Here is a 25517-nt window from a genome sequence, read left to right on the forward strand (position 1 = left end):
AGATCACCTTGTTCTCGGCCCCACCCTCCGCAGGCATCTCGGTGGCAGCCAGACTCTCTGCCATCTTCCGGGCACATTTTCAACCCCCTTAGAACAGTGGGGTGGTGGCCAGGCTCTCCCCAACCCCTGGGGAATGTGCTCCACCGTCTTTGCGGCTGGGGCTGCAGGATTCTTCCTGAACAACAGGGTGGCCGTGTTCCCCTCCATTCCCCAGGGATTGCAGAGCCCTGTGGCAGTAAAACTCTTCCTAAACAGTGGGACAAAAGGCCCACCCTCTGCAAACTCCGGGGCACACTCACACTTTTCCTGTGCATGGGTGGGTCCAGTCTCCTGGCCCAGGGTTTCTTGATTCTAGACCTTGGCTTCCATGGTTCTGCCTTTGAAGTCCTTTTTCTTTCAATCTGTCTCTTTCTGTCCTCTTTAGTCCAGGCTGGCAGTGGTTCCGTTTATGGAGATCTCACACACAAAAAAATTTGTTGGTTTCCCATGCAGCACACATCAGACAATAAGACTTCCCACAAACCCTTTCCAGGTAACTCCATTTCCAAGCCTGTCATGCACTGACACAGCTGATTGGTTAAATCCTCACATGGGGCTCTATTCTCTGGAGACTTGCTTGCTGGAAGTGCAGACTTTTCCAAACCATCAATTCCTGGTTTCTTTGCAACCAAGAGTTCAGTTCTCAGCTTATCCCTTTTCTCATATTTTGCTCTATGGTGCAAGGAAAAGCTGAGCAGCATTTTACACATTTAATTTGGACATTTCCTCAGCTAGATATTTAATCTCATTGCTTTCAAATTCTACCTTCTATCTAACAAACCACTACTCAATTTTGCAAAATTCTCTACCACTTTAAAAACAGGGGTCTCCTTTCTTCCATTTAGCAATGACACATGCATCATTTCTCTCAAAACCCTCATCAAAAGTACCGTTAGCATCCATATTTATACCAGCACTCTCTTCAAAGCAATCTAGGCCTTTTCTATCAAGAATCTCACAGTCCTTCCAGAATCTTCCCCTTATCCATTTATAAAGCATTTTTGGTATTTTCAAATCACAGCATCCCACTCCCGGTACCGAAATCTGCTTCATTTTGCTAAAGCTCCAGGAATGCAATATACCAGAAGTGGGTTGGCTTTTAACAACGGGGATTTATTAAGTTAAAAGTTACAATTCTAAAGCCATGAAAATGTCCAAATTAAGGCATCAACAAGAGGATTCCTTCTCTGATGAAAGGCAGCTTGCATCCAGGGCTCCTGTCACATAGAAGGCACGTGGTGATGTCTGCTGGGCCTTCTCTCCTGGGTCCTGGTTTCAGCGTCTCTCTCTGAGCTTCTCTGGGTCCTTTCTTAGCATCTGTGGGGCATTTTCTCTCTCTTATCCTCAAAAAGGGCCCCACAAGGGATTAAGATCCACCCACAATAGTCTGCCCTCACAAAGATGGATTAAAGAAACATGTTCTTTTGTGAGGTACATAACAGCTCCAAACCAGCACACTCCTCCCTCTGGACCCCAGAAAGATGTGTTCTTTCCAGTGCTCTTTTCTCCAAATAAAGGCATGAAGGTGGACCACATTCAAGGTTACAGCAGCCAAAGCTTAGTATGCTTCCAGGGAGTTATGAAAGAAGAAGGTGGAGGCATGGGTGACGTCAGTCCTTGGTCAGGTAGGAGATACTACATGTGTCACTCTTTACATGTCAGTCACTACAAATACGCTTCCTTTTTAATGTCTGTGGAGCACAGCAGACTGTGAAAGCAAAATAAGTTAATTAATCATCCTTCTATGGCTAGATACTGCAAGAGTTTTTACTTTATAGATACCACAGTAACCATCTGTGCTGGTTTGTACCCCAGGAAGTCCACATTCTTTTAATCCAGTCATGTTGGGGCAGAACTACTGTTGGGTGGACACTTTGATTAGGTTGTTTCCATGGAGATGTGAGTCACCCATTCAAGGTGAGTCTTAATCCACTTACTGGTGTCCTTTGAGAGAGCTCACAGAGAGAGAGCTTAGACAGAAACTCCCCGGGAAACGCTAAGCAAGGACCCACAGAAACTGAAAGAACCAGAACCTGGAGAGAGACGAGAAGCTAAGAGATGAAATCCAGAGTTTGCCTCAGAGAAATCAAGAGAGAACGCGCAGCTGCTTAGAGAGAGAAACGCCCCGAAGATGCTAAGAGAAGACCCCAGGACAAATAGAGAAAGCTACCGGAATCAGAAGCTGAAAACAACGGAACAAGAAGCAAGTACCAGCAGATGCCAGCCATGTGTCTTCTCAGCTGGCAAGAGCTGTCCCAGATGCCATTGGCCTTTCGTCAGAGTCCAGGTATCATCCTGTTGATTCCTTAAAACTGTACATTTGTAACAGTAAATCCCCTTAAAAAGTATATTGCATTCCAGCAGCTTTAGGAAACCAAAACACCTCCCTGTGCCTATGATGTCACAGGATTGTGTCTGTAGATGTGTGGGTGCATTGGTAGCATGTAAATATATTGCAGTTTACTTAGAAGCAGAAACTTTTTCACCTTTTATTTTCTTTAAAGTAATAGTATCTTTTTTTTTGAAAGTGGTAGTTTTGGATGAGCTGTTTTCTAGGAAGTGGTAAATTTCAAGACGTCATTATCTTCAAGACATATTAACAGCTAAATATTTACTAAGTTCAAGAACAATTTAAGCAAGTTTCAGCTCCTTGGCTGAGCTTTTAAAGCCCTCAATTTCTGGCCGTTCTTCTCTCCTGCCCAATATCAAAGCCAGCTTCTCTCTTTTCTGGAAACAACACTGCGTGCCTTTGTTTAAACTGTTCCTTCTGTCATCTCCACATTTCAACATTTAACCCTCTTTCCGAAGAACCAGTTACCACCCTGTCCTCTTTCTGTTCCTTGACTGCATGTCAAGCTCATTTCTGCCTTGGAGCCCTTGTGTTTGCTGTTCTCTCTACCTGGAACTCTGTTCTTCTAGACCAGTAGTTTTCTCTTTTATTTCAGAGAAGTTGTAGGTTTACAGAAAAATCATGCATCAAATAGTGTTCCTGGGCCGTGCATTGGTGGCTCAGTGGCAGAATTCTTGCTTGCCATGTTGGAGACGCGGGTTCAATTGCTGGAGCCTGCCCATGCAAAAAAGTAATAATAATATAGTTCCATGTGCCCCTATTAATAATTTGTTACAATTCATTAAAGAACATTTTTATAATTGTACTATTACTATAGCCCATGTTTACAGTGGGTTCACTCTGTATAATCTTATGGGTTTTTTTTTTATTATATTTCTTCTAGTAACATGTACCACCTGAAATGTTCCCTTTCAGCACATTCATTATCCAATCCAGTGGTGTTAATTACATTCACAGTACTGTGCTCCCATCACCACAGCCGTTTTATGTAGGTCATTGATTCTTAGTCTTGCCTGCACATTGGGACCACCTGGGGGCTTAAAAAGTCTGATGCCCAGGCTGAACTTCAGACCATCCAGGTCAGACTCTCCCAGGTTGTAAAGCTCCCCCAGGGGATTTTAACAGGTGGCTGAGGTTGAAAGCCAGCGATCTGGGTCACTTTCTTGTTTGAGCTCAGCTCAAATACCACCTCCTCAGAGCAGCCTTCCTTAACTGTCCTGCTAGGGTGTAACCCCCCACCCCTGCTCCCAGGTATTCTTTATTACAGCTCCCTGTTGTATTTCCTGCACCCCTCACACCCTGTAGCCATCTTGTTTCCTGGTTTATATGCTTGTCCGCACACCCCTGCCCCAGGGTAGATGCTCCAGGAAAGCAGGGATGAGCCCACCATGCTCCAAAAGATCTTGGGCAAAGCAACCAAAACTCAGATGTCCTGCCACTGATGTTTATCACCTATGGCCATCGGGCAATTCACTGAACCTCTCTGGGCCTTATTTTCTGATTCTGGCATGGATTATCAGAGCACCTACCTGATAGGGTTACATGCAAAGTAAACAGGCCAACCCTGTGGGCACAGGGCAGCTCCAGGCACACCACCAGCCCCCAACAGCATTCACCACTCTTCTTTTCAGTATTTGTGTCGAAGGGCTGACAAGCTGCAAATCCTTCCCTGCCTCCCGGAGACCCCTCCCTGCTCTCTTTTCTCCTCTGCACTTAGCACCTTTGACACAGGTATATTTTACCTGCTTCTAAGTGGACTGTCCGTCCTCACCCAGACCATCGGCTCCCCAGGCGCGCTGCACCCAGCGCCGCATCCCTGGTGCAGCAGGCTGCATGGCCACTCACGCGCTCTCCCGTCTCTCCCGCCCCCAGGACTACCTTACCGACCTCATCACCAACGACAGTGTGAGCTTCTTCCGCGCGTCCAAGAAGATGTACCCGCACCGGCCGGTCCTGATGGTCATCAGCCACGCTGCCCCCCACGGCCCCGAGGACTCGGCCCCGCAGTACTCGCGCCTCTTCCCCAACGCGTCCCAGCACATGTAAGCCGTGGGCCGGGGCAGCCGGGCACACAGAGGTGGGAGGGGGTCTCTCATAACTCCCTGACCTTCCTGGGAACACAAAGCCGGTCCCTGGCGAGTCCAGCCAGCCTGGACCCCAGACCAGAGCAGGAAGCGAGAGGTTTCAACCTCAGATCACACGCCCCCACCAAGAGCTTGGAATAGAAACCAGGTCAATGTAAGAGATTTCCTTGGTGATCCTGTATCCTGCTCTTTGTTTCCATACTTTAAAACATTCTCCCAAGAAGGGGTCCAAAGCTTCACAGACTCCTGACCTATCCGCCAGCACTTAATGAGTACTGACCACGTGGCAGGCTCTAAGCTAAGCCCTTTACATGGTTTCAAATCCCTGGATACTCACAACGCACCCTTGGTGTATTAGTTAGCTATTGCCACGTAACAAGTCACCCCACAGCTTGTCAGCTTAAAATCACAAGCGTTTATTATCTCAGGGTTTCTGTGAGTGGTTTGCATGGGAGTTCTGGCTCAGAATCTCCTAAGGTTATAAATAAGGTGTCCGCCTGGCCGCTGCCCCTTGAGGCCTGGGAGGGGGTCCCTGGTGGCTAGCTCTCGCCACACAGACCTTTCCAGTCACTGGCTTCCCCCAGAGCAAATAATCTGAGCAGGAGAGACCAGGATGGAAGCTACGGTCTGTAATAGCCTAATCTCAGAGGAGATAGCCATTGCTTCTGCCATGTTCTGGGCCTCCCAGGATTCCCCCTGGGAAGGGATGGCTCAGGCCATGAGTCCAGGCTGCCTGCCTACGTGGTTTTCCCGTTTCACTAACAAGAAGACAAGGCCCAGCAAATAAAGGTAACTTACAGAAGGTCGCCCGCTGCTAAATGGCAGGACCAGCTTCAAACCCAGCCCCCACGTCTCTAGGCCTCCACGATCCAGCTGGCTAGTAAATCTTTCTGGAAAGTTCTCCTGCAGTTGCCTACCTCCTGCCACCTCCCGCCCCTCCCCACTCAGCAGTGAGAGACCCAAATATTCAGCAGCCCTTGCCATGACATTCCAGGGCAACAAGGACACAGGCAGTTTGGAGTCCACCTGAATTTTCAGGGTGTTTAATTTTCATTGCGATCAGAATGCATTGCCCTCACCAGCCCCCTTGCTGTAATTGCTCTTCGATGGCACCTGAAGTGGCTCAGCGTGACCGCGCGGCATTAACCTTACAATCCCTGGTCTTTGGGGACCAGGATTCAACAGACGGGCGAGGCGCGTTCGGGGCCGCATCTCCCCTGCCAGCTTCCCCCTCCAGGCCGCCCCGCCCGGGGTGCAGCTCCCCAAGCCCACAGGAGGGGCCGATGCCGCCCTAAGGGAGAAGCCCCCATGTCACCTGGTGGCCGCTCCCCCATGCAGAACATACCGCGTCCCCGGCAGCCCGGGCACCTCCCGGAGAGCGCGTTTGTGTTGCCTGCTCGCCCCTGTTCTCTCCGGAATGACGATGCCAGGAACTGAAACGGAGCTGCCTGCTGTACGACCCCGCGCGTCCACCTTCCCCTCCCAGGGGAGTGTCCGGAAGGCCCCTGTGCGCGGTGCAGTCACTCCCAAAAAGCAGAGCTGTGCAGCTGGGACCGTCCTCCTGATCCCAAGGAGGTGGGGACCGGCCCGCGCGGAGTTCGTCGGGGTGAGCCCGGCTCTCGCCTGCCCCTGCCCCCCTTGCGGCCAAGTGACTGGGATAAATGCCACTTGATGCTGGCACCGTGCCCTCCCCCCGCCAGAGCCCCTCATTCACCAGTTAGCCACGCACAGACACACACACAGATACAGGCATGCACACAAACATGACCACAGAGACATGCAAATACACAAACGCACACAAATGCAGGCACATATGCACGTATGCACACACACAGATGCATACAGGCATGCTCATACAGACACACAGACACGCAAATACATAGACACAGAGAGACACCTACACAGAGACACACACAGAGGTCCACATGCAGACACATCCTCACACACACCTGAACATACTCAGAGACACAGACACATATGCAAAGACCTACAACCACACACACAGACGTACAGACACAAAGACCTGCGAACACACGTGGAAACAGAGAGGCAGACAGACACTCTCAGCGCTGTCAGCCACTGGTGCGTCCCTCAGAAGTTCTTCCAGCCTCTCCTTTTATAACCCATGGGAGGAAGCTGCAGGGAGGTGAAGGGGTGGCGGCCTGGGGGGCAGCCTGGGGGAGCAGGGCCTGGGGGGGCAGCCTGGGGGAGCAGGGCCTGGGGGAGCAGGGCCTGGGGGGCAGCCTGGGGGAGCAGGGCCTGGGGGGCAGCCTGGGGGGGCGGCCTGGGGGGCATGGCCTGGGGGGGCAGCCTGGGGGAGCAGGGCCTGGGGGGACATGGCCTGGGGGGGCAGCCTGGGGGAGCAGGGCTGGGGAGACAGGGCCTGGGGGGGCAGCCTGGGGGAGCAGGGCCTGGGGGGGCAGCCGGGGAGAGCATAGCCTGGGGGGACAGCCTGGGGGAGCAGGGCCTGGGGGCAACCTGGGGGGCGGCCTGGGGGAGCATGGCCTGGGGGGGCAGCCTGGGGGAGCAGGGCCTGTGGGGGCAGCCTGGGGGGGGCAGCCTGGGGGAGCAGGGCCTGAGGGGCAGCCTGGGGGGCAGCCTGGGGGAGCAGGGACTGGGGGGCAGCCTGGGGGAGCATAGCCTGGGGGGACAGCATGGGGGAGCAGGGCCTGGGGGCAGCCTGGGGGGCGGCCTGGGGGGCAGGGCCTGGGGGAGCAGGGCCTGGGGGCAGCCTGGGGGAGCAGGGCCTGGGGGGACATGGCCTGGGGGGGCAGCCTGGGGGAGCAGGGCCTGGGGGCAGCCTGGGGGAGCAGGGCCTGGGGGGCAGCCTGGGGGAGCAGGGCCTGGGGGAGCAGGGCCTGGGGGGCAGCCTGGGGGAGCAGGGCCTGGGGGCAGCCTGGGGGAGCAGGGCCTGGGGGGCAGCCTGGGGGAGCAGGGCCTGGGGGGCAGCCTGGGGGAGCATAGCCTGGGGGAGAAGCCTGGGGGAGCATGGCCTGGGGGGGAAGCCTGGGGGGCAGCCTGTGGGAGCATAGCCTGGGGGGACAGCATGGGGGAGCAGGGCCTGGGGGCAGCCTGGGGGGCAGGGCCTGGGGGAGCAGGGCCTGGGGGGACATGGCCTGGGGGGGCAGCCTGGGGGAGCAGGGCCTGGGGGCAGCCTGGGGGAGCAGGGCCTGGGGGGCAGCCTGGGGGAGCAGGGCCTGGGGGGCAGCCTGGGGGAGCAGGGCCTGGGGGGCAGCCTGGGGGGCAGGGCCTGGGGGAGCAGGACCTGGGGGGCAGCCTGGGGGGGGCAGGGCCTAGGAGGCAACCTGGGGGAGCAGGGCCTGGGGGAGCAGGGCCTAGGGGGCAGCCTGGAGGAGCAGGGCCTGGGGGAGCAGGGCCTGGGGGAGCAGGTCCTAGAGGGCAGCCTGGGGGGGCAGGGCCTAGGGGGCAGCCTGGGGGAGCAGGGCCTGGGGGGCAGCCTGGGGGGGCGGCCTGGGGGGGCAGCCTGGGGGAGCAGGGTCTGGGGGGCAGCCTGGGGGGACAGGGCCTGGGGGCGGCCTGGGGGCATGGCCTGGGGGGGGGTCTGGGGGATGGCAGCCTGGAGGACTGTGGCCCGGGGGTAGTGGCCTGGGGAGTGGTGGCCGGGGGGGGGGGGGGGTGCAGGCTCCTGCTGGCCTCCCGGCACCGTGCAGGGGGCTCAGCTTGGGCTGAGAGGGCAAAGTCCACCCCACCACCCTCCCTGCCCACGGGAAGGGGCTGCCATCCCTCAGGCCCTCCCATGGACACAGCAGTGTCCACGGGCCGTGAAGAAGCGAGGGCCTCCACACTGTGGCACAGGCAGCAGGTTCAGGTGATGGCGCCGACACCCCCGGGGGTGGGCCTGGCGCAGGGGGTGGTCCTTAGGGCAGCCCCTGCCCCTGCCCTGCGTAGGACCCCGGCCCCGTCTGGGTGTCAGCAGAAGTCACGGACCCCAGTGCTTCTACCACTCATGAAGGGAGGTCATGGGCAGGTGGGTCCACGAACCTCCCTGAACCTCTGTCTCCTCTTCGGAAAGTAGAAGATTAAGCCGGAACTGGAAGGGTCATTGTGATAATCAAAGGATGCAGCGGGTCTCATCTATGCTCACTCAAAATGTCGTCACAATTTGGCGGTTTATGTATAACTATTTACTGAATTTTAAAATCATTTTTCTTTTCAAAACCACATGTATTTATAAAGGAAACTGTGTAGCCCCACCTTGACCACAGAAGCAGGTAACTGGACAAATAAGTAGGATGGGCCGACGCAAAGCTTCCATCACAGCCTCCTCCCTCCTTTGAAAGGGAGGCGAGCCGCTTCCGAGGCGGTCCGGGGACGGCAGCGTCGAGGGCGCGGGAGGCTGGGCCCTCTCGCTCCGGCCTCTCGGCCTCCGCCGCCCGGAGAAAGGCTGCAACAGCCGCGGAGCGCGGCGCGGGCCGGGGTGTGGCCGTCGCTGAGCGCCCCGCCGTGTCCCCGCAGCACGCCGAGCTACAACTACGCGCCCAGCCCCGACAAGCACTGGATCATGCGCTACACGGGGCCCATGAAGCCCATCCACATGGAGTTCACCAACATGCTGCAGCGCAGGCGCCTGCAGACCCTCGTGTCGGTGGACGACTCCATGGACGCCGTGAGTGCCGCGGCTCGGCCGCGCGGGGGAGCAGCGGGAAGGGGACAGCGAAAAGGCTCTGCCCCCCAGAAACGCCCCTCCCAGATCTGGGCTGCCCCAGGAGGCAGCCACGTGGGCCTCTTTAGTCTCCTTTAAACAGCTTTGTCCAGGCACAGTTCGGACACCATTTACCCCACGGCGGGGCTTACCCAGGGCTGTGCAGACATCGCTGCAGCAGGGTCACAATTCCATCGCCCAGAGAAGCCCCCCGACCCTGCGCCCCCACCCTCCGCCCAGACAACCGCTCGTCTCCGCCCTCCCTGCCCCTCCTGGCAGCACCGCGCCCCTTTGTGATTCACTGTCCACCGACCCCAGTGTTTTCAAGGTCCCTCCACGCTGTTGAAGTACCAGCACTTCGCTTTTTATATTGTCCAGTCCTATAACGCTATAAGGATACACCACATTTTATTCATCCATGGCAATATAAATGGATTAAAATAGAATAAAACTTAAAATTCGGTGTCTCGGCTGCACCCGCCACGTTTCAAGTGCCGGTCGCCCCACGTGGCCAGCTTCGAGACCCTCCCTGTCATCGCAGGAGGTGGCGGGCGGCACTTCCTCCATCGCAGCTGCCCACCGCAGGCCGGCTGCCGTCCCTTCTTCATCCGCCCATTCAGTCATTCATGCATTCATTCATTCCCTGGGCATTTGAACAGATGAGTCAATGCCTGAGTGCTGTGAGGGAAAGCGGGGGGCGGGGGGCAGGTGAGGGGTGCGGTTACGAATCGGAGAAGGTGAGGTTGGAGCAGAGATCCTGGCGCGGGGCGGGGTGGGGGGGCTCAGCAGGAGACTCAGGCGCCCCCACCCCACCCCCCGCCCCCCGCAGATCCACAACATGCTGGTGGAGACGGGCGAGCTGGACAACACGTACGTCGTGTACACGGCCGACCACGGCTACCACATCGGCCAGTTCGGCCTGGTGAAAGGGAAGTCCATGCCGTACGAGTTCGACATCAGGGTCCCCTTCTACGTGAGGGGCCCCAACGTGGAGGCCGGCTCGCTGTGAGTGCGACCCCCGGCCCCAGGGCCCCCGGGCTCCCGGCAGGAGGCGGCCGGTGGTCGGGCGTGTGGCCGGAACCGGGGCCCTGCCCTGTGCCCACGGCCTGGCCCGGGGCCCTCGCATCAGGTGCTCGGGTGGGTTCTGGAGCATTCCACCGTGAGCCACGAGCGCCGGTGAAGACGGGCTGTTTGGGTGGGGGTGGAGGGAGGCCGGAGCCCTGTCCTGGACAGGAGCCGCGAGCTCTGGCTGGCACGGTGGGTGCTCGTTCCCCGTGGGCTCATCCCGTCGCGCCTGGCCTTTGGCGCTGTCCCCCAGGCCCCCCAGCCCTGACGTGGCCGCAGCACAGGCTGTGGTGGGCTCTCCCTCAGGCCCTGGCCGTGCACTTTGCACCCACGTAACCCTTTAAGCATCACGGCCTCCCTGGGAGCCGGTGCTGTTGTTACAACCTGTCTGCCACCTAAGGGGAGAGGCACAGAGAGGGCGAGCCACTCGAGGACACACAGCAAGCAAGGGAAGGAGCTGGGATTGGGGCCCACGGGCGCTGCCCCTCGGGGGCAGGGACCCAGCCCATGAGCACACCAGGGGCTCGGCCAGCACTGACGGGGTGGGCCTGGTCAGCCTTGGAGCCTGTGCCTGGTTCTTGGGGCCCCAGGCCCCACCTGCACGGACAGGAGAGAGGTGGGGGTCAGGACCCTCAGATGAGGCGGAGAAAATGAGATGGAGGAGGCGCCAGCCGGCATGACGGGGATGGCCGGGGGGCTGGGGGAGACCCAGGAGAAGTCGGGTTCAGGGAGACTCTTAAAGGTGGACGCCCTGGCCAGGTGGCCGCACCCGAACCAGCCAAGCGAGGCCAGGAGGGAAGAGGGGCAGGGGCCGCACTCAGCTGCGGCTTGAGGGCAGCGAAGGTCAGGGGGGCCGGCCTCCTGTTGTGGGAGGGGGACACGATCACAGCCCCCGTGCCTCCAGCGACCCCTCTCCCGAGCCAGGCTGGGGCGGCTCTGTCTGGGTGCTAAGCCCCTGCCACCTCTGTCCCCCAGGAATCCCCACGTTGTCCTCAACATCGACCTGGCCCCCACCATCCTGGACATCGCGGGTCTGGCTGTCCCCGCGGACATGGACGGCAAATCCATCCTCAAGCTGCTGGACACGGAGCAGCCCGTGAACCGGTGAGGGGGGGACGCCCGGTGCCGACCTGCGGGGACTCGGGGCTAAGGCGGGGGTCTGAGCGCAGAGAGGGTCTGGCCTCCCCATTGTCCCCTAACCCACCATGGGGAGGGGACAGAAGGCCACTGCCTTCAGCTTCCCATCTGGGATGTGGCCGCAGTGGCCACCGGGGACCTGCCGGAACTAATCTCGAAATACCAACCACGTACCCAGAAAGGACCCGGGGGCAGCTCCCTCTGCGCAGCTGCCAGGCTTCGCTTCACCTTTAGCTTCACAACAACCCAGCGGAGTAGGCGTTGATACTTTCCCCATTTTGCCAATTTGGAAATTGGATCCCAGAGTGGCAGAGTGAGGCGGGGGGGCAGGGGTCATACAACAGGTCTGGGCCTGGTCCGGGCCTCAGGGCACCGGGTGGGGGTGGGGCCTGCATCGCATGTCCAGGGTGCTGGGCAGCCCCCACCCCTCTCCCTGGTGCCCGGGCAGCAGGAGGGGCGGCAAAGGGAGCAGCAGACAGGCAGGTGAGAGGGGCGCTGAGGAGGGCCTGGCCTGGGAGGGGCGGACGTGGTTGCTGCTGTGGCCGCAGCAGCTCCTGGTGGCCAGCCTGGCACTGCCTGGCTCCTGCCCCATCCACGTGTCTGTCCACGTCCAGCTGTCCTGCAGGGCACCACCTCGCACAGCTCCGTCCCCCGGCAGTGAGGCTCAGTGAGCTGTCAGAGGGTGTCATGGATGTGTTGGGGCACAGGGCACTGGTGTGGGGGTCAGGGCACCTGGAAGTCGGGGTGCAGGAGGAGGCATCCCCTCTCAGCCTCAGGGTCAGGAGTCGGGGTGCAGGAGGAGGCATCCCCTCTCAGCCTTAGGGTCAGGAGTCGGGGTGCAGGAGGAGGCGCCCCCTCTCAGCCTCAGGGTCAGGAGTTGGGGTGCAGGAGGAGGTGTCCCCTTTCAGCCTCAGGCCCCACCCCGGGACACAGGTGGCGCTAGTGACAAGCACCTTGAAGTTACCCACCCAGAAGGGGTCAAAGCGGGAAGAGCCCCAAACCCGGTGTCCCTAAGGTGACGTCGCCGTCAGCTTCCCATGGTGCTGGATGGAGAGAAAGTGATTGCTGCCAGCGCTGGGGGGCTGGGGGGGGGGGGCCGCAGGACTTCCCAGGAGACCCTGAGATGGACGCCCAACAGTATGTGCAGCTTAGCGAGGGGATCTGGGCGGCTTCAGCCCCCAGACCTTCAGCCCAGACCTCCCGCCGCCCCCCCCGCTCCCCACACCGGCCCGGGGGTGAGCGGGGCTCCACATGGATGAGAAACTGGACGTGGCTTTTTTCCAGGTTCCACTTGAAAAAGAAGATGAGGATCTGGCGGGACTCCTTCCTAGTGGAGCGAGGGTAAGTGCGGGTCCCAGGGCCCTCGCAAAGCCCCTCAGCCCATGCGTGGGAGCTGAGCACCACCCGGCACCCCCACCGCCCCGACGGCACCCCCACCGCCCCGACGGCACCCCCACCGCCCCGACGGCACCCCCACCGCCCCGACGGCACCCCAGCTCCCAATGCCAAGGGCAGGGGTGCAGACACGGCTCTTAGGGGAGCTCCACAGTGACCAGGGGCTCCAGGGCTCCCAGGCAGGGCAGCCCCCTAGCTGTCCCAAAGACGCTAGAGGCCACGTCCACTCTTTGGACTTGTTTGGTCCAGTCTGGGCAACATCATGAATGTGTTTTTATTGTCAGCTCATACGATGTGGGAAATTCCATGTAAAGTGTCCATTTCTAAGTCTCTTTAAGCCAGAAGCAGTGGTCAGCTGGACGCCCTCCCCTGTGGACGGGCCCCGAGCAGGCAGGGCCGCCCCCGCAGTGCCCCCACACCCCCAGCTGCCCACTCGGCTGGCAGGCCCCACACCTCGGGCTTGGAAGACGGAAACAAAAGAGCCGGATCCTTTGAGCGGGCAGGGGACAGGGCGGTCGTCAGGCCCGGGGGCCCTAGCCCAGCCCTGCAAGTCGGCGCCCAGGCAGGGGCCGGGGTTTGAGAGCGGGAGGGGGGCCCGGGAAGCTTCAGTTCCCTGCCGTCGTTCTTTCGTGCACACATGCGTGCTTTCCCGCTGCGGGTGACACTGAGCGCCGGGAGCCAGCAGTGTCCCAGGGCCTGGAATGCAAAGGCACTGCCCTTGGGCAGCCTAAGAGCTGAGTGATGAGAGCGGACGATCAGCGCTGTCACTGTGTAAGATGTAGCGTGTCCCGAGTCACAGGAGCCATGAGAGAGACAAAGCAAGAGAGTGGGGCGAAGGGTGGGGGGATTCCAGTTCTAAAGCGGTGACCACAAGGGGCCTCACTGAGAAAGAGGCATTTGTGCAAGGACCTGGGAGAGGTGAGAAAAGTGCTGCCGGGAGATGCGGCCAGCGCCGGGCCCCGGGGTGGGGGCGGGGGGGTGGGTTGGGGGAGCTGGCGGAGCCCCTGGAGAGCAGCAAGCAGGGGTGACAGGTGGGCGCCCACCACGGGCCCCTGGCAGCGGGTGGGGAGCGGGGGTGGAGGCGGTGGGGGCGGACGGGGCCAGGGGCGGCCGGGAAGGAGAAGAGCGCGGTCGGCCCCGGGACGTATTTTGAGGAAGGGTTTGGTGGCGAGGCTTTTGCCGCACTCTGGGGAGGAAGCTTCGGGCTGGGAGGCAGGAGAGGGGAGTGGTGGACGCCGTACCTTTTGAGTGCTCAGCCTGGGCGCCGGGGACCCTGAGCTGGGCGGCCGGGAGGACCCGCCGCGGTCCCCGTGCAGGGCTGGGGTGTGGCGGTCCTCTGAGCGCCCTGGGGCGGCTGCGGAGGGAGGCAGGGCTGGCCGGACCCTCGGCAACGGGGCAGGAGCGCGTGCACAGCAGCCCATGTTGCCGCTCATGCCCCCAGCAAACTGCTCCACAAGAGGGGCAGCGACCAGGGGGACGCCCAGGAGGAGAACTTCCTGCCCAAGCACCAGCGCGTGAAAGATCTGTGCCAGCGGGCCGAGTACCAGACCGCGTGTGAGCAGCTGGGCCAGGTGAGGACACCTGAGGGCGGGGGGGCGGTGCTCTGGGGGCAGGGGCCGCTCCCCCCACCCCAGGTTCTGCGTGACCAGTGGCTCCCCAAGGTGGAATGTGGCCTGTTGACCGTGGGTGACCAGACACCAAGGAGATGCTAGGTGCCCAGGTGACGCAGGGTGAGACGAGGGCTCCTTTGCCAGCCCCCTCTGCACCCCGATGCAGTCAGGCCAGGCTCCGTGGGCCCTTAGCTCCTCTGAACCCTGCTTACCCCTGTTTAGGGAAGACACAGCAGGTCTCTTTGTCAAAGAAAAGACCACGCCGTTTTCATGTATTTATTTATTTATATTTATTTTTGCATGGGCAGGCACCGGGAATCGAACCCGGGTCTCCGGCCTGGCAGGCAGGAACTCGGCCTGAGCCACTGTGGCCCCCCCATAGTACTTGCTTTTACGGTTGCCTCTCCCTGACTCGTTTTCCATTTATGGAAGTAACAGGGAATTGTCTTTTTAAATAAACATGTTTGTTTTTAAGAAATTAATCGATTTCTCTCGAAATCAGGAAACAACAACCCAGGCAGGACCAATAGATGCCAGAAATCGGGACGCTGTTCGGGAGGGGCTGGCCGCTTGGGGAGGGGGCAGGGAGGGGACGGGGCGGCGGCGCGCTGAGGCTGACACCCCTTCCCGGTCCTGCCCTGCCCTGGCCTGGCCTGGCCTTGAGCCCAAGGAGCTGAGGCTCAAGCTCAGCCCCCAGCGTGGCCCCATGGCAGCAGTGAGCTAAAAGGACCGAGGGGTGGGATGAGGGGCTCGTCCTGCAGGGGCCTCGCTGGTGCGTCTCAGCACCGCGCCCTCGTCGGGGGGACGGACGGCGGTGTTCCCACAGCAGGTCCTCAAGCCCAAAGCTGCAGCTGCAGGCGCCGGCCCTGCGGGAGGCATCAAGCCTGACCCCGCTCACGGCCCCTGGCACCCTCTGCCCACTCGCCCCTCCTTGTGGACGAGCGTTCTCGTGGCCCCCCAACCTCCATCTGAGAGCGCCGGGCCCTGCGGGCGGGACCCCTGTGGCTGGGGCCCACATGGACTTTGGTCGCCTTGTCCCCAAAGCCCAGCACGGAGCGGGGGGGAGGGGCTGCTGGCTTGGCTCTTGGCGCTTTACGAAGACTCACTCTTTGTCTTCTGGAAACCCTCCACGGGGGAGCTGTTGCTAACCCCCCCCCATACCCTTTACCCGCCGAGAAACGGGTGCAGAGGCTGAGCGACCCCAGGCACTGGCTGGAGGCGCTGGCTCTGAACCGCCTGGGTGGGCGCTGTGCCGAGGGCTGGGGGGACCCCCAGGGCCCCTGACAGGTGCTTCCCAGCCAAGGGTCCCCTCCAAAGCCCACCTTCAGCACTGGGCACAGGCGGGGCCCAGGAAGGGTGTCTGGTGTCAATGGAGACCCTCTGCAAGCGGTGCGGGGCTCGGCAGCCTTTGTGTGAAGGGGCAGAAGAAAAGCATTTCGTCTTGGTGGGCCCCGTCCGGCTTAACAACTGGATGCCTGCTCTAGCCCCTCAGAGCTATGTGACCTGGCGCCAATCCCTTTACCTCTCTGTGCCTCGGCTTCTAAGCGGGACTAACATAGCATAGAGGACGGCTATAAGAAGTGAGTTAGCGGCCCCACCCTGAGCTTGGCACACGATGTGCTCCATGCACAGCGGGAGGAGCCGTTCACTCTCACGTGACCCCAGGCTCGCAGCCGGCGCTCAATGCTCACTGGGCCCGTGGACCGCAGCAGGTTATGGCAGGAGGCAGGAGCCCCACGAGGAGGGATGCAGGAGGCTCGAACGGGAAAAGAGAGGGATGGATAGAGACTCAGAGGGTGATAGTGTCTGTTTATTCCCCGCCCGCTGTGTGTCGAGCGGCGAGCACAGGATGGTGGAGGAAGCAGAGGGGTGGGACTTGGAGACTTGGAGCCTCCAGCTATGGGGAGGGTCTCCTTGGGCAGCGGGGCATGGAGCACTGGCCAGAGAAGGTGCCAGGAGGTGGGCCGCGGCCCCAAGACTGGAGGCCCTGGCCGTCCGTGTCTTGCAGAAGTGGCAGTGCGTGGAGGACGCCTCGGGCAAGCTGAAGCTGCACAAGTGCAAGGGCCCCGTGCAGCTCGGGGGTGGCCGCGGCCTCTCCAACCTGGTGCCCAGGTACGACGGGCAGCGCGGTGGGACCTGCACCTGCGACAGTGACGACCACAAGCTCAGCCTGGCTGGACGCCGGAAGAAGCTCTTCAAGAACAGTGAGTGTTGCAGCTGGAGCAGGCGCCCCCCCATTCCCCCCAGCTACCCCCTAGATGCTTACCCCCCCATCCCAGGAGTGACCCCTCCCCCTCCGCCTCCCCTCCATCTGATGCTGGCGGTGGGGGGGCAGCGTGGCGAGGAGCAGCAGGGAACATTGGCAAGGCAGGAGGAGCAGCTTCAAGTCAGGTGGGGGAGGATCTCTCGGAGGCAGGAGAGACCCCAGGCGGAGACAGAGGCGAGGCGAGGAGGGGAGGGGACAGGACGCAGCACACTGGCATCGTGGTGGGCAGAGGAAAGCATCCGGGCTGCAGTCTCGACGGTCAATGGGAAACTGTTACTTAATTTGATTCATGCTTTAAAACACAGAAGTCACCGCGGTTGTGATGTGGGCGTGGCCTGGGTGGGATCAGTGCTGGAGAGGGGAGGACGGTGTGCGGCAGAGGTAGCAGAGCTGGGACACACTTCGGGAAAGGGACAGACCGGTGGGGGGGCCCGGCTGCCCTGCCTCCTGGTGCCCACGCCCCAGCCACTGGAGCCCACGCCCTCGCCCAGCAGTGTGGACACAGCAGGGCCTCGAGCGCAGGCAGTGCCAGCACCCCACGGCCTGCAGAGCTCCCCAGGGTTTGGCTGGCCTGGGAGGGAGGGTCAGAAGCCACGAGGGCAGCCTCCGCCCTGGGCCGTCAGTGCTCGCCAGGAGGCTGAATTACAGCCCCTTGTCAGAACAAGCCCCTGTTCATTTGTTCCTTTGTCCACTCATTCATTCAACACTCACCAAGCACTGACTGTGCTGGAGCAGAGTGCCTGCCTTGTGGAGTGTCCCGGAGACGGAGAGGGTTTGCTTGGTTGGTTTTTTACACCAGAGCAGGTGGTGATAAGTAGCAAAGTGAGCTCGCGGACAGGACGTGCCTGGTGCCCCCAGCCCGAGTGGGGATGTCCTGGGGTGTCCAGGAGGGGCGGTTGCGTGGCTCACCGTGTGCGGGGACTTCCTGCTCGCCTCACACCGTCCTTGGGGCGTGGGCGCGGGGTGAGACACTGCTGGCAGCGGGCGGCCTGCCGGGGCCACACGTACGGTTGAGGTCTGAGCCCAAGAGGGTTGCTTCCAGATCCTAAGCTCTTGGCGACAAGCTCACGAAGCGCCCCGAGTGCATGGAGCAGGAAGGGCACCTCTGGGACCTTGGACATGGGCAGAGAGGGTGGCAGCTTCAGGTCAGGAAGGGGTGGTGCGGGGCAGGCAGCGAGATGCTGTCCCTTAGGCCTTGTGGCCCCCCTGGCCTCCTTCTCGGTGACTCGGCTGGAAGGCAGGGTGACAGCCCACAGGGGCGTGACTGGGTGCCAGCAGGCAGGCCAGGGCCCGAGCTTGCGCCTGGCGCCACAGGGTGGTTACCAGGGAGAGCGGCGAGCTCCTGAGCGGGCCAAAGGAGCAGAAAGAACAAGGCCCCAGAAAAGGCAGCCCCCTCCCGGGCCGGGGTGGCCCCCAGCCCCGTGGCCCCAGGGAAGGCGGGGATGTGCGGCACGGAGACTAACTCGCGGGGCAGAGGAGAGAGCCCTCAGGGCCAGGAAAGGCCCAGGCCTCCGCCTGGAAGGTCCGGGGGCTCCTGGGGCCAGACAAGGAGTCCGAGAACCCCGAGGACAAAAAGCCTTCCACGAGGGCGGGACCCTTTCCCGTCTTGCTCCTGGGGGTCCCTGGGACCCACTCCAGAGCAGGGCTACAGACCGGAGGCCCGGGGGCCAGACAAGGAGAGGCGGGAGCTGTGACCAAGCGGAGGGCGCGCTGCCCTGGGCAAGGGGGCAGCTCCCTCGGCCGCAGCCCGCCCTCGCCTCAGGAACCGCGACCCCCCGGGGCCTGCCCCCACTCAGTCTTCACGTCGGACTAGGCTGAACACAAAGCAGCTCTCAGCCCCGCCCACTGCCAACCCCAGGGCGCACATCCAGCTCATGGCTGGGGAAACTGAGGCTCGGAGAAGCTAAGTGACCTCCCCAAGCCTCCCCATTTTATCCTGAGGAATTTGCTGCATGACTCTTCCTCTTCTTTTCGTATTTTATTGAGGCAAAACTCGCATGTGATAAAATTACCCGTTTTAAAAAATGAACAATTCAGTGGCATTTAGTACATTCACGATGTTGTGTGGCCACCACCTCTTTGGAGTTGTAAAACATTTGCATCACCCCCCAAGGAACCCCGCACACGTTAAGCAGTCCCCCTCCCCCCTCCCCCCAGCCACCCCCAGTCTGCTTTCTGTCTCTCTGGATTCACCGACTCTGGACATTTCCTAGCAGTGGAATGAACCACAGTGTCTGGCTCCGGTCGCTGAGCGCAGTGGTGTCGAGGTTCTGCCACGTCGTGGCGTTCACGCTACCTCGTTCCTCGCTAAGGCCCAGCAGTGTCCCGCTGCGGGGCGATGCCGCGTGTCCGCTCTTAGCTCTTCCTTGAAACTCTCCCGAGCCGGTTCTTTCCTGGCTCTGGGACTTACGTTTCCCAACTGAAGCACCGTGAGGTCGCCCCACTGGCTTCCCAGGAACTGCTTCCCCACTGGGCGGATTTCACGGCCCCCAAGTGCGAGGCGGGGCGGAGTGTGCTGCCCGGCGCTCGGGATTGGGCCATCTCCGGGGAAGGACCGCGGCCCAGCCCACCACCCTGACCCCCCACCCTCGGTGTCCCCAGAGTACAAGGCCGGTCTCCCCCGCGATCGCGCCACCCGCTCGGTGGCTGTGGAGCTGGACGGCGAGGTGTACCACGTGGGCCTGGACGACGGGGGCCAGCCCCACAACCTCACCAAGCGGCACTGGCCAGGGGCCCCCGAGGACCAGGACAAGGACGGGGGGGACTTCAGCGGCACTGGAGGCCTTCCAGACCACTCGGCCCCCAACCCCATTAAAGTGACCCACCGGTGAGAGTCCAGGCGGAGGCGGCGGCAGGGGCTGCCACACCTCGGGCCCCCTGGCCCGGGCCCCCCATCCCCCACAGCCTCGGCCACTCGCGGCCCCTTCTCTCGAGCAGGTGCTACATCCTCGAGAATGACACGGTCCAGTGTGACCTAGACCTGTACAAGTCCCTGCAGGCCTGGAAAGACCACAAGCTGCACATCGACCACGAGGTGGCCGGAGCCTGGGCAGGGAGCATGTCCCCAGCACCGGGGGACCCACCATTCACACTGGGGGCGGCGAGGTCAGACGCAGGGAAGGGGACCCAGCTGCAGCCAGAGGAAGGAGCTTAGACAAGGAGGCCAGAGACTGGGAAAGCCCCCAGCACCCCCCACCCCAGTGCAGGCTGAGGGGCAGCAGAGCCACGCCGCCACCCTTTCTCATGGGTCTCGAGAGGCCTGGGGGTAGACACATAGCCTCAGTGGCCCAGCAGGTTCTTGGGACAGCCTGACGGACGTAGAATGACCCAGCTCTTCCCACCGGGGCCTACCTGGAGGGGTAGGGGGCGGTGGGGGGAGCCAGGAGCCCTCTCTGCCCGTGGCCTGGGGGAGCCGGCGGCCACCGCACACAGGCAGCTGGGGGTCCAGGAGGCCCACCGTCACCCGCCCCGCTGGAGGGCCAAGCCTCTCCCGCTCCCTCACTCAGATCGAAACACTGCAGAACAAAATTAAGAACCTGCGGGAAGTCCGAGGGCACCTGAAGAAAAAGCGGCCAGAAGAGTGCGACTGCCACAAGGTCAGGTGAGGTGGCCCCAGCCCTGCAGGGCTCCGTCCCAGAGGAAACCGTGGCCCCTCGGTGACCCCTTTCCTTTTATCCTATTCCCGCTCCCTCGGCAACCGCGTCTGCACTGGTAGCCACCAAGGCACCAGTCACTCTGCAGCCGCCAAGCAGGCGCTGCCCACAAGCAGCAGCAGAGTGGGTGCCCAGGTGGGCAGCGGTGCCCCTGCGGAGCACCCTTTTGACCCCCCTCCCTCCGTTGTGGCCCAAGGGCCACACTCCCAGCTCCGGAAACCCCTGGCCCAAGTGGCTGCACTTGAAGCAGCACCAACTAATGGAACGTCCTCCAGTGACAAAGACAGTCTGTACCTGCGCCGTCCATCACAGTGGGCAGTACTGGCGAGTGGCTGTCGAGCACTTGAGATGTGACTAGTACGAGTGAAAAAGTGAACTTTTCATTGTAATTCATTTACATCTAAATAGCCACACTGGCTGACAGCAGCTGTTCTGGACAACGCAGCTGTCCAACTCTGCTACTTCCCAGAAAGCAGGGACCCCCAGCCCTGGGCCCCGACTGAGCGTGCGGAGGGTGGACGGGGGGCAGCCAGCCTGGAGGTCCAGGGCCAAGGCTGCCTGAGGCCAGGCAGGCCCAGCTCCCTAGTGCTGGCCACGTGCCTTCACCTGCCCAGGGCCCCCCATCCGTGTACTGGGGCCCCCAGCAGAACTGAGACCCTGGGCGGATCTGTTGCAGTTTCCACACCCAGCACAGAGGCCGCCTCCGGCACAGAGGCTCCAGCCCGCACCCCTTCAGGTAAGAGGCAGCGGAACCCCGGCCGAAGGCCCAGGGCGGAGAGGCAAAACGCTCCCGGGAAGCCCGCGCCTCCTCGCTGCCACACAGGGAGAGGGACGACATCCGGCCCTTCCCAGGCGTCTGCGGTGGCTCTTGGAGGGCCTGCAGGGGCTTCCCGCACGTCCCCAAGCAGGGCAGGGGCAGGAAGGCAGGGGGTGGCACGGGCGGGAGCCTGGGTCCTGGCCGCTCTGCCACGCACTGGCAGTGAGATTTGGGGGCTCTCTGTGGGAGCAGTCTCGGCCTTACCGGTGGGGGTCATGGCACCCTCAGAGTGAAAGCCCAAGGGAGGCGTGAGGCGTGCAGCCCTCTGTGCCCACAGGAAGGGGCTCCAGGAGAAGGACAGGATGTGGCTGCTGCGGGAGCAGAAGCGCAAGAAGAAACTCCGCAAGCTGCTCAGGCGGCTGCAGAACAACGACACGTGCAGCATGCCCGGCCTCACGTGCTTCACGCACGACAACCAGCACTGGCAGACGGCGCCGCTCTGGACGCGTGAGGCAGCGGGCGGCCCGGGAGGGTGGGCTTCAGGTCTCAGTGTCCCAGCAGCCCAGATGCCTGCCTCCACCTTACCCCATGACCTGGAGCTGGTGGTGCTTCGTGCCTGGCCCCCCGGGTCTTTCAGGGACAGGTTCCCCGACATCAGGGGCCAGCAAGGGCCAGCTACCTGGCCTCCAGGCATCAGGCTTGGAGGGGCTGACCCTGACAGGAACTGCTGTCGGAAGACAGTATCTTCCTGCGGGTACACTGAAGACCTGCCCCCTCTTCCCTGGCAGTGGGGCCCTTCTGTGCCTGCACCAGCGCCAACAATAACACGTACTGGTGCATGAGGACAATCAACGAGACCCACAATTTCCTCTTCTGTGAATTTGCAACCGGCTTCCTAGAGTACTTTGATCTCAACACAGACCCCTACCAGGTACAGACCACAGAAGCTGGAGAAATGGGGTGTCAGGCACACAGTGCTGCCATTTAGGCCCCTGGGGAAGTGACACACATTTCCAAGTTCCATGGCGTCCCTAACACAGTGAGTTATGAAGCCACTGGAGATTTGAGGACTCTGTTCAATCAGCCCTGCTCCACCCCGTTACAACTGTTACAACACTTCCTGTTGTATAGATATTGTGCAGCTTCTTTCTTTCCTCTTAGGGACATGTCACCATTAAGCCAGGCTTTGCAGGAACTTCTGAAGACTCCTTACTGTAAAGCTGCAGGGTTCCTTGGGGTCAGGCCAAATACTGAACACTCCAGTGGCTCCAGGGCCAGGCAGGGAATGAGAATCAGCACTCAGATGGCACTGCCTACATACCGAGCACGTGTTGTGGAGTGCCTCTATGTATTAAATCGCCTGGACAGCTCTGTCAAATTGTTCATCATGCTTTGTTTTAAATACCAAATAGACACCAGTCTACCTCCTCAGATGTGTTCATCCCCGCATTTCACAAAATGAGGTGCCAGAAGTTGTAGGTTCACTGGTCACCAGGCTAAGCAAGGACCCAGGTCACTTACTCCAACCTCTTCACCAAAAGGCCACTTTTCAAGCAGGGAGGAATGGGGAACTGTGACTGAGGGCTGCTTAAAATATACAGCTTGGAAAGTGTTCTTCCCAAGTTTTGTAAATCACCGGGGCAGGGGCTCCAAGAGTTCAATGCTAAATACACGGAGGTGTTTTCATGCTCGTGGGAGCCAAAAGATACTCCTAACTATTCCAAACTCGGGCTCCTGCAGAAGAGGAAGTCGGGGTGAACAGGGTACCATCCCATAGCACGTCCACTCCCAACCTACCTGAACTGGGTTTGGAGAAGATGGGGTCTGTGCGCTCACCCTGCTGACAACCTCCCATTTCCCCAACTAGCTGATGAACGCAGTGAACACACTGGACAGGGAACTCCTCAACCAGCTCCACGTGCAGCTCATGGAGCTGAGGAGTTGCAAGGGCTATAAGCAGTGCAATCCCCGGACCCGAAACATGGACCTGGGTGAGTAGTCGCTCCCAGAGAGCAGGGCTTAGAGGAAGGAACTTAGGGTACCAGGGTCCATCCTAAAGACTGAATGAGGAGTTGGGGGGGTGATAACAATGAGAGAAACCATCTGGAAGAGACTGGATGCCCCCTGCCCAGGCTTTCAATGTGCTACGCTTCCTGAGAGGGGAGCACCTGGGCCATATGTGCAGGAAACACACATCATTCGCTCTCATTTAACTCTCCTCTTTCATTCATTCATTCATCAAACATTGAGAAAGGCCTGGAACAATGCCAGTTACTGGGAAATAAAAAGATATAACGCACTACTCCCTGACCTCACTCTATGCGGACAGCAGTCCAGATGACGAGAGCCTCTTGCTTGCACAAAGAGAGGAAAACAAGATCTCAAAATACAGTGTGACAGGAGCAAGGCTAGATAAAGTGGGGTCAGGAATGTCCCTCCAGGAAGTGACAAACTGTTAACTAAGTCCTAAAGGAAAGCTGTGGACGGCTGGCATTTCAGGAGCCCTGGGGTGGAAACAAGCTCTGAGGAGTGTTTGAGCAGAAAGAGACCCAGTGTGGGAGGCCCCAGGAGGGATGCAGAGGGGCAGGAAGTTCCCTCCTGTAAGGGCTTTGTGGGACATGGTGCAGGGGGAAGCCAAGGGAGAGTTCTGCCCTGGGGAGGGGGGTGAGCTGTGCTTACAAAGAGCACGCCAGCCGCTTGGTGGAGAACGGATTGTCTGGGGCGAACAGTGAGGGGCACATTTATCCTTGGAGAGGCATTAGGGACTCAGACTAAAGTGGAAGCAGTGAAGATGGAGAGCAGAAGATGGATTTAAGGCAGGGGGAGAAGTCCTTAGTACACTGTGATAGGGGATGAGGAAGTTAAAAAGTAGGAGTCACAAATGGCTCCTGGGTTTAAGCAGGACAGAGCAATAGCAGGAGTTTCAGCTTTAAGTTTAGGATGCCAACTAAATCAAGATGAAAAAAGCTCCTAGGAGGAATCTGTTCATTTGTCGCCGAGGGAGTGGCCTAAAAACCTCTGGTCCTTGCAGGCTCCTGGGGAGCATTAACCTGTGTCTAGCAAGACTTCTAGAGTTCCCATCAAGAGGACAGCTGAACAGCTGCGGCGGGAGGCTCTAGACCCTCTAGTCCCCGCATGGGTTACAGGGAGGGGAAAGAGCAGTTGCATGTACAGAATCTGTGGCGATCCTACCACCTGCTGAGAAGGAGCTGTAGTAGCACAATTCTCACAGATGACTGAAACATTGTCTTCCCACCATCCACCAAATTGAGTGTAACTCTTATCATCTTACATGTAATCACTTATTAATTATGCGCTGTCCCAGCACTGTACTAAGTGGTTTACATACACCCACACTTCACCGAGACAGCCCTCTGAAGTGAATCTTCTCATCCTTATCGTATGAAGTGAACCAGAAAAGCTAACTGAAGCCCCCGCATCTTGATCACACTGCTGTGTCCTCCAGGAAACAGTCCTAGGGGCTCAGACAAGGCCCTGCCCACCACCTCACCTTCCTGATGGGTCTGGGCTCCCCGTCCACCGCAGCAGAGGTGTCTGTGCCCAGGCCTAGCTCCCCAACCGAGTCTAGGGTCAACGCTGAATGAAAGCTTCAGGGTCCTCAAACCGATGTGGTGACACTAGCTTGTAGGTAATAAACAAGGCTTCCTTCGGAGGATAGGGACAGTTCACCTCATAAATCAGCCTACTTTTTCTGAGTAGAAAACACTTACCCATGTCATGGGGTTGGGACCAGAAGCCTAAGGGGGGGTTTTGGTTCTGTTTTTGTTGTTGTTTTAAAAAAAAAAAACAGTTATGAATGCTTGAGTGCTTGTGCTATTTTTCAAGCTTTCGTGTTCCGTGTTTTGTTCATGTCTCCCTCGTTTAGGACTGAAAGATGGAGGAAGCTACGAGCAATACAGGTATTCCATTTTGTTTTCAAAGCCAGTGGAAAAGTCCCATCTACTGGTCCATTCTTGTCTTCTCTCTGTGAGGCTGCCCTTTCCCTGGTCTATCTGGGGCCCAGACCATCCACTGGTGATAGATGTCATCTAAGGAGGCCTTTTATACTTCTTGGGGGATGTCTTCTTTCTTGGTGATGGTTAACACTCACTCTCCTTTTGACACTTGAAAACGTAGGCAGTTTCAACGTCGAAAGTGGCCAGAAATGAAGAGACCTTCTTCCAAATCACTGTGAGTTGAGAAACCAGTTTACAAATAGAGACCTGGCTCTGACTTGCTCATTTTGCCAGGGCTGTTCTGTATACTGCCATTTCTCCTTCTCCACCCTCTGTGTTCCCATAATGAAGGGAAGCAGAAACGTGGAGTCTCTCTTGTACTGCAGTACATTTCGTGTTTTAGATTAATACCTTGTCTAATATACTATTGTTCTGTATATAATAACGTGCTCAGTAAACTCAGCCTATTACTTAGAGGTTGAGAAGTATTTAAATATTTTATTGTCAGATATCTTGAAGGCTATGGCTGCAAATAAAAAGTG

General features: G+C 59.5%; 1 protein-coding gene across 3 annotated transcripts in view; it reads left to right on the plus strand.

The window, feature by feature from the left end:
• Positions 1–25517, plus strand: part of SULF2 (sulfatase 2) — a 118353-nt gene that overhangs the window by 91189 nt on the left and 1647 nt on the right. For all 3 annotated transcript variants that reach the window (XM_077167522.1, XM_077167529.1, XM_077167537.1), the window contains exons 5-20: positions 4262–4431; positions 8950–9100; positions 9966–10141; positions 11177–11305; positions 12623–12679; positions 14175–14304; positions 16352–16547; positions 19211–19436; positions 19547–19643; positions 20116–20210; positions 20939–20998; positions 21357–21526; positions 21808–21950; positions 22887–23010; positions 24906–24939; positions 25157–25210. In XM_077167522.1, the coding sequence (XP_077023637.1) occupies positions 4262–4431; positions 8950–9100; positions 9966–10141; positions 11177–11305; positions 12623–12679; positions 14175–14304; positions 16352–16547; positions 19211–19436; positions 19547–19643; positions 20116–20210; positions 20939–20998; positions 21357–21526; positions 21808–21950; positions 22887–23010; positions 24906–24939; positions 25157–25210 (2012 nt within the window). The remainder of the gene's footprint in view (positions 1–4261; positions 4432–8949; positions 9101–9965; positions 10142–11176; positions 11306–12622; positions 12680–14174; positions 14305–16351; positions 16548–19210; positions 19437–19546; positions 19644–20115; positions 20211–20938; positions 20999–21356; positions 21527–21807; positions 21951–22886; positions 23011–24905; positions 24940–25156; positions 25211–25517) is intronic.

This window comes from Tamandua tetradactyla, chromosome 1, assembly GCF_023851605.1.
Source record: "Tamandua tetradactyla isolate mTamTet1 chromosome 1, mTamTet1.pri, whole genome shotgun sequence".
Classification (NCBI taxonomy): domain Eukaryota; kingdom Metazoa; phylum Chordata; class Mammalia; order Pilosa; family Myrmecophagidae; genus Tamandua; species Tamandua tetradactyla.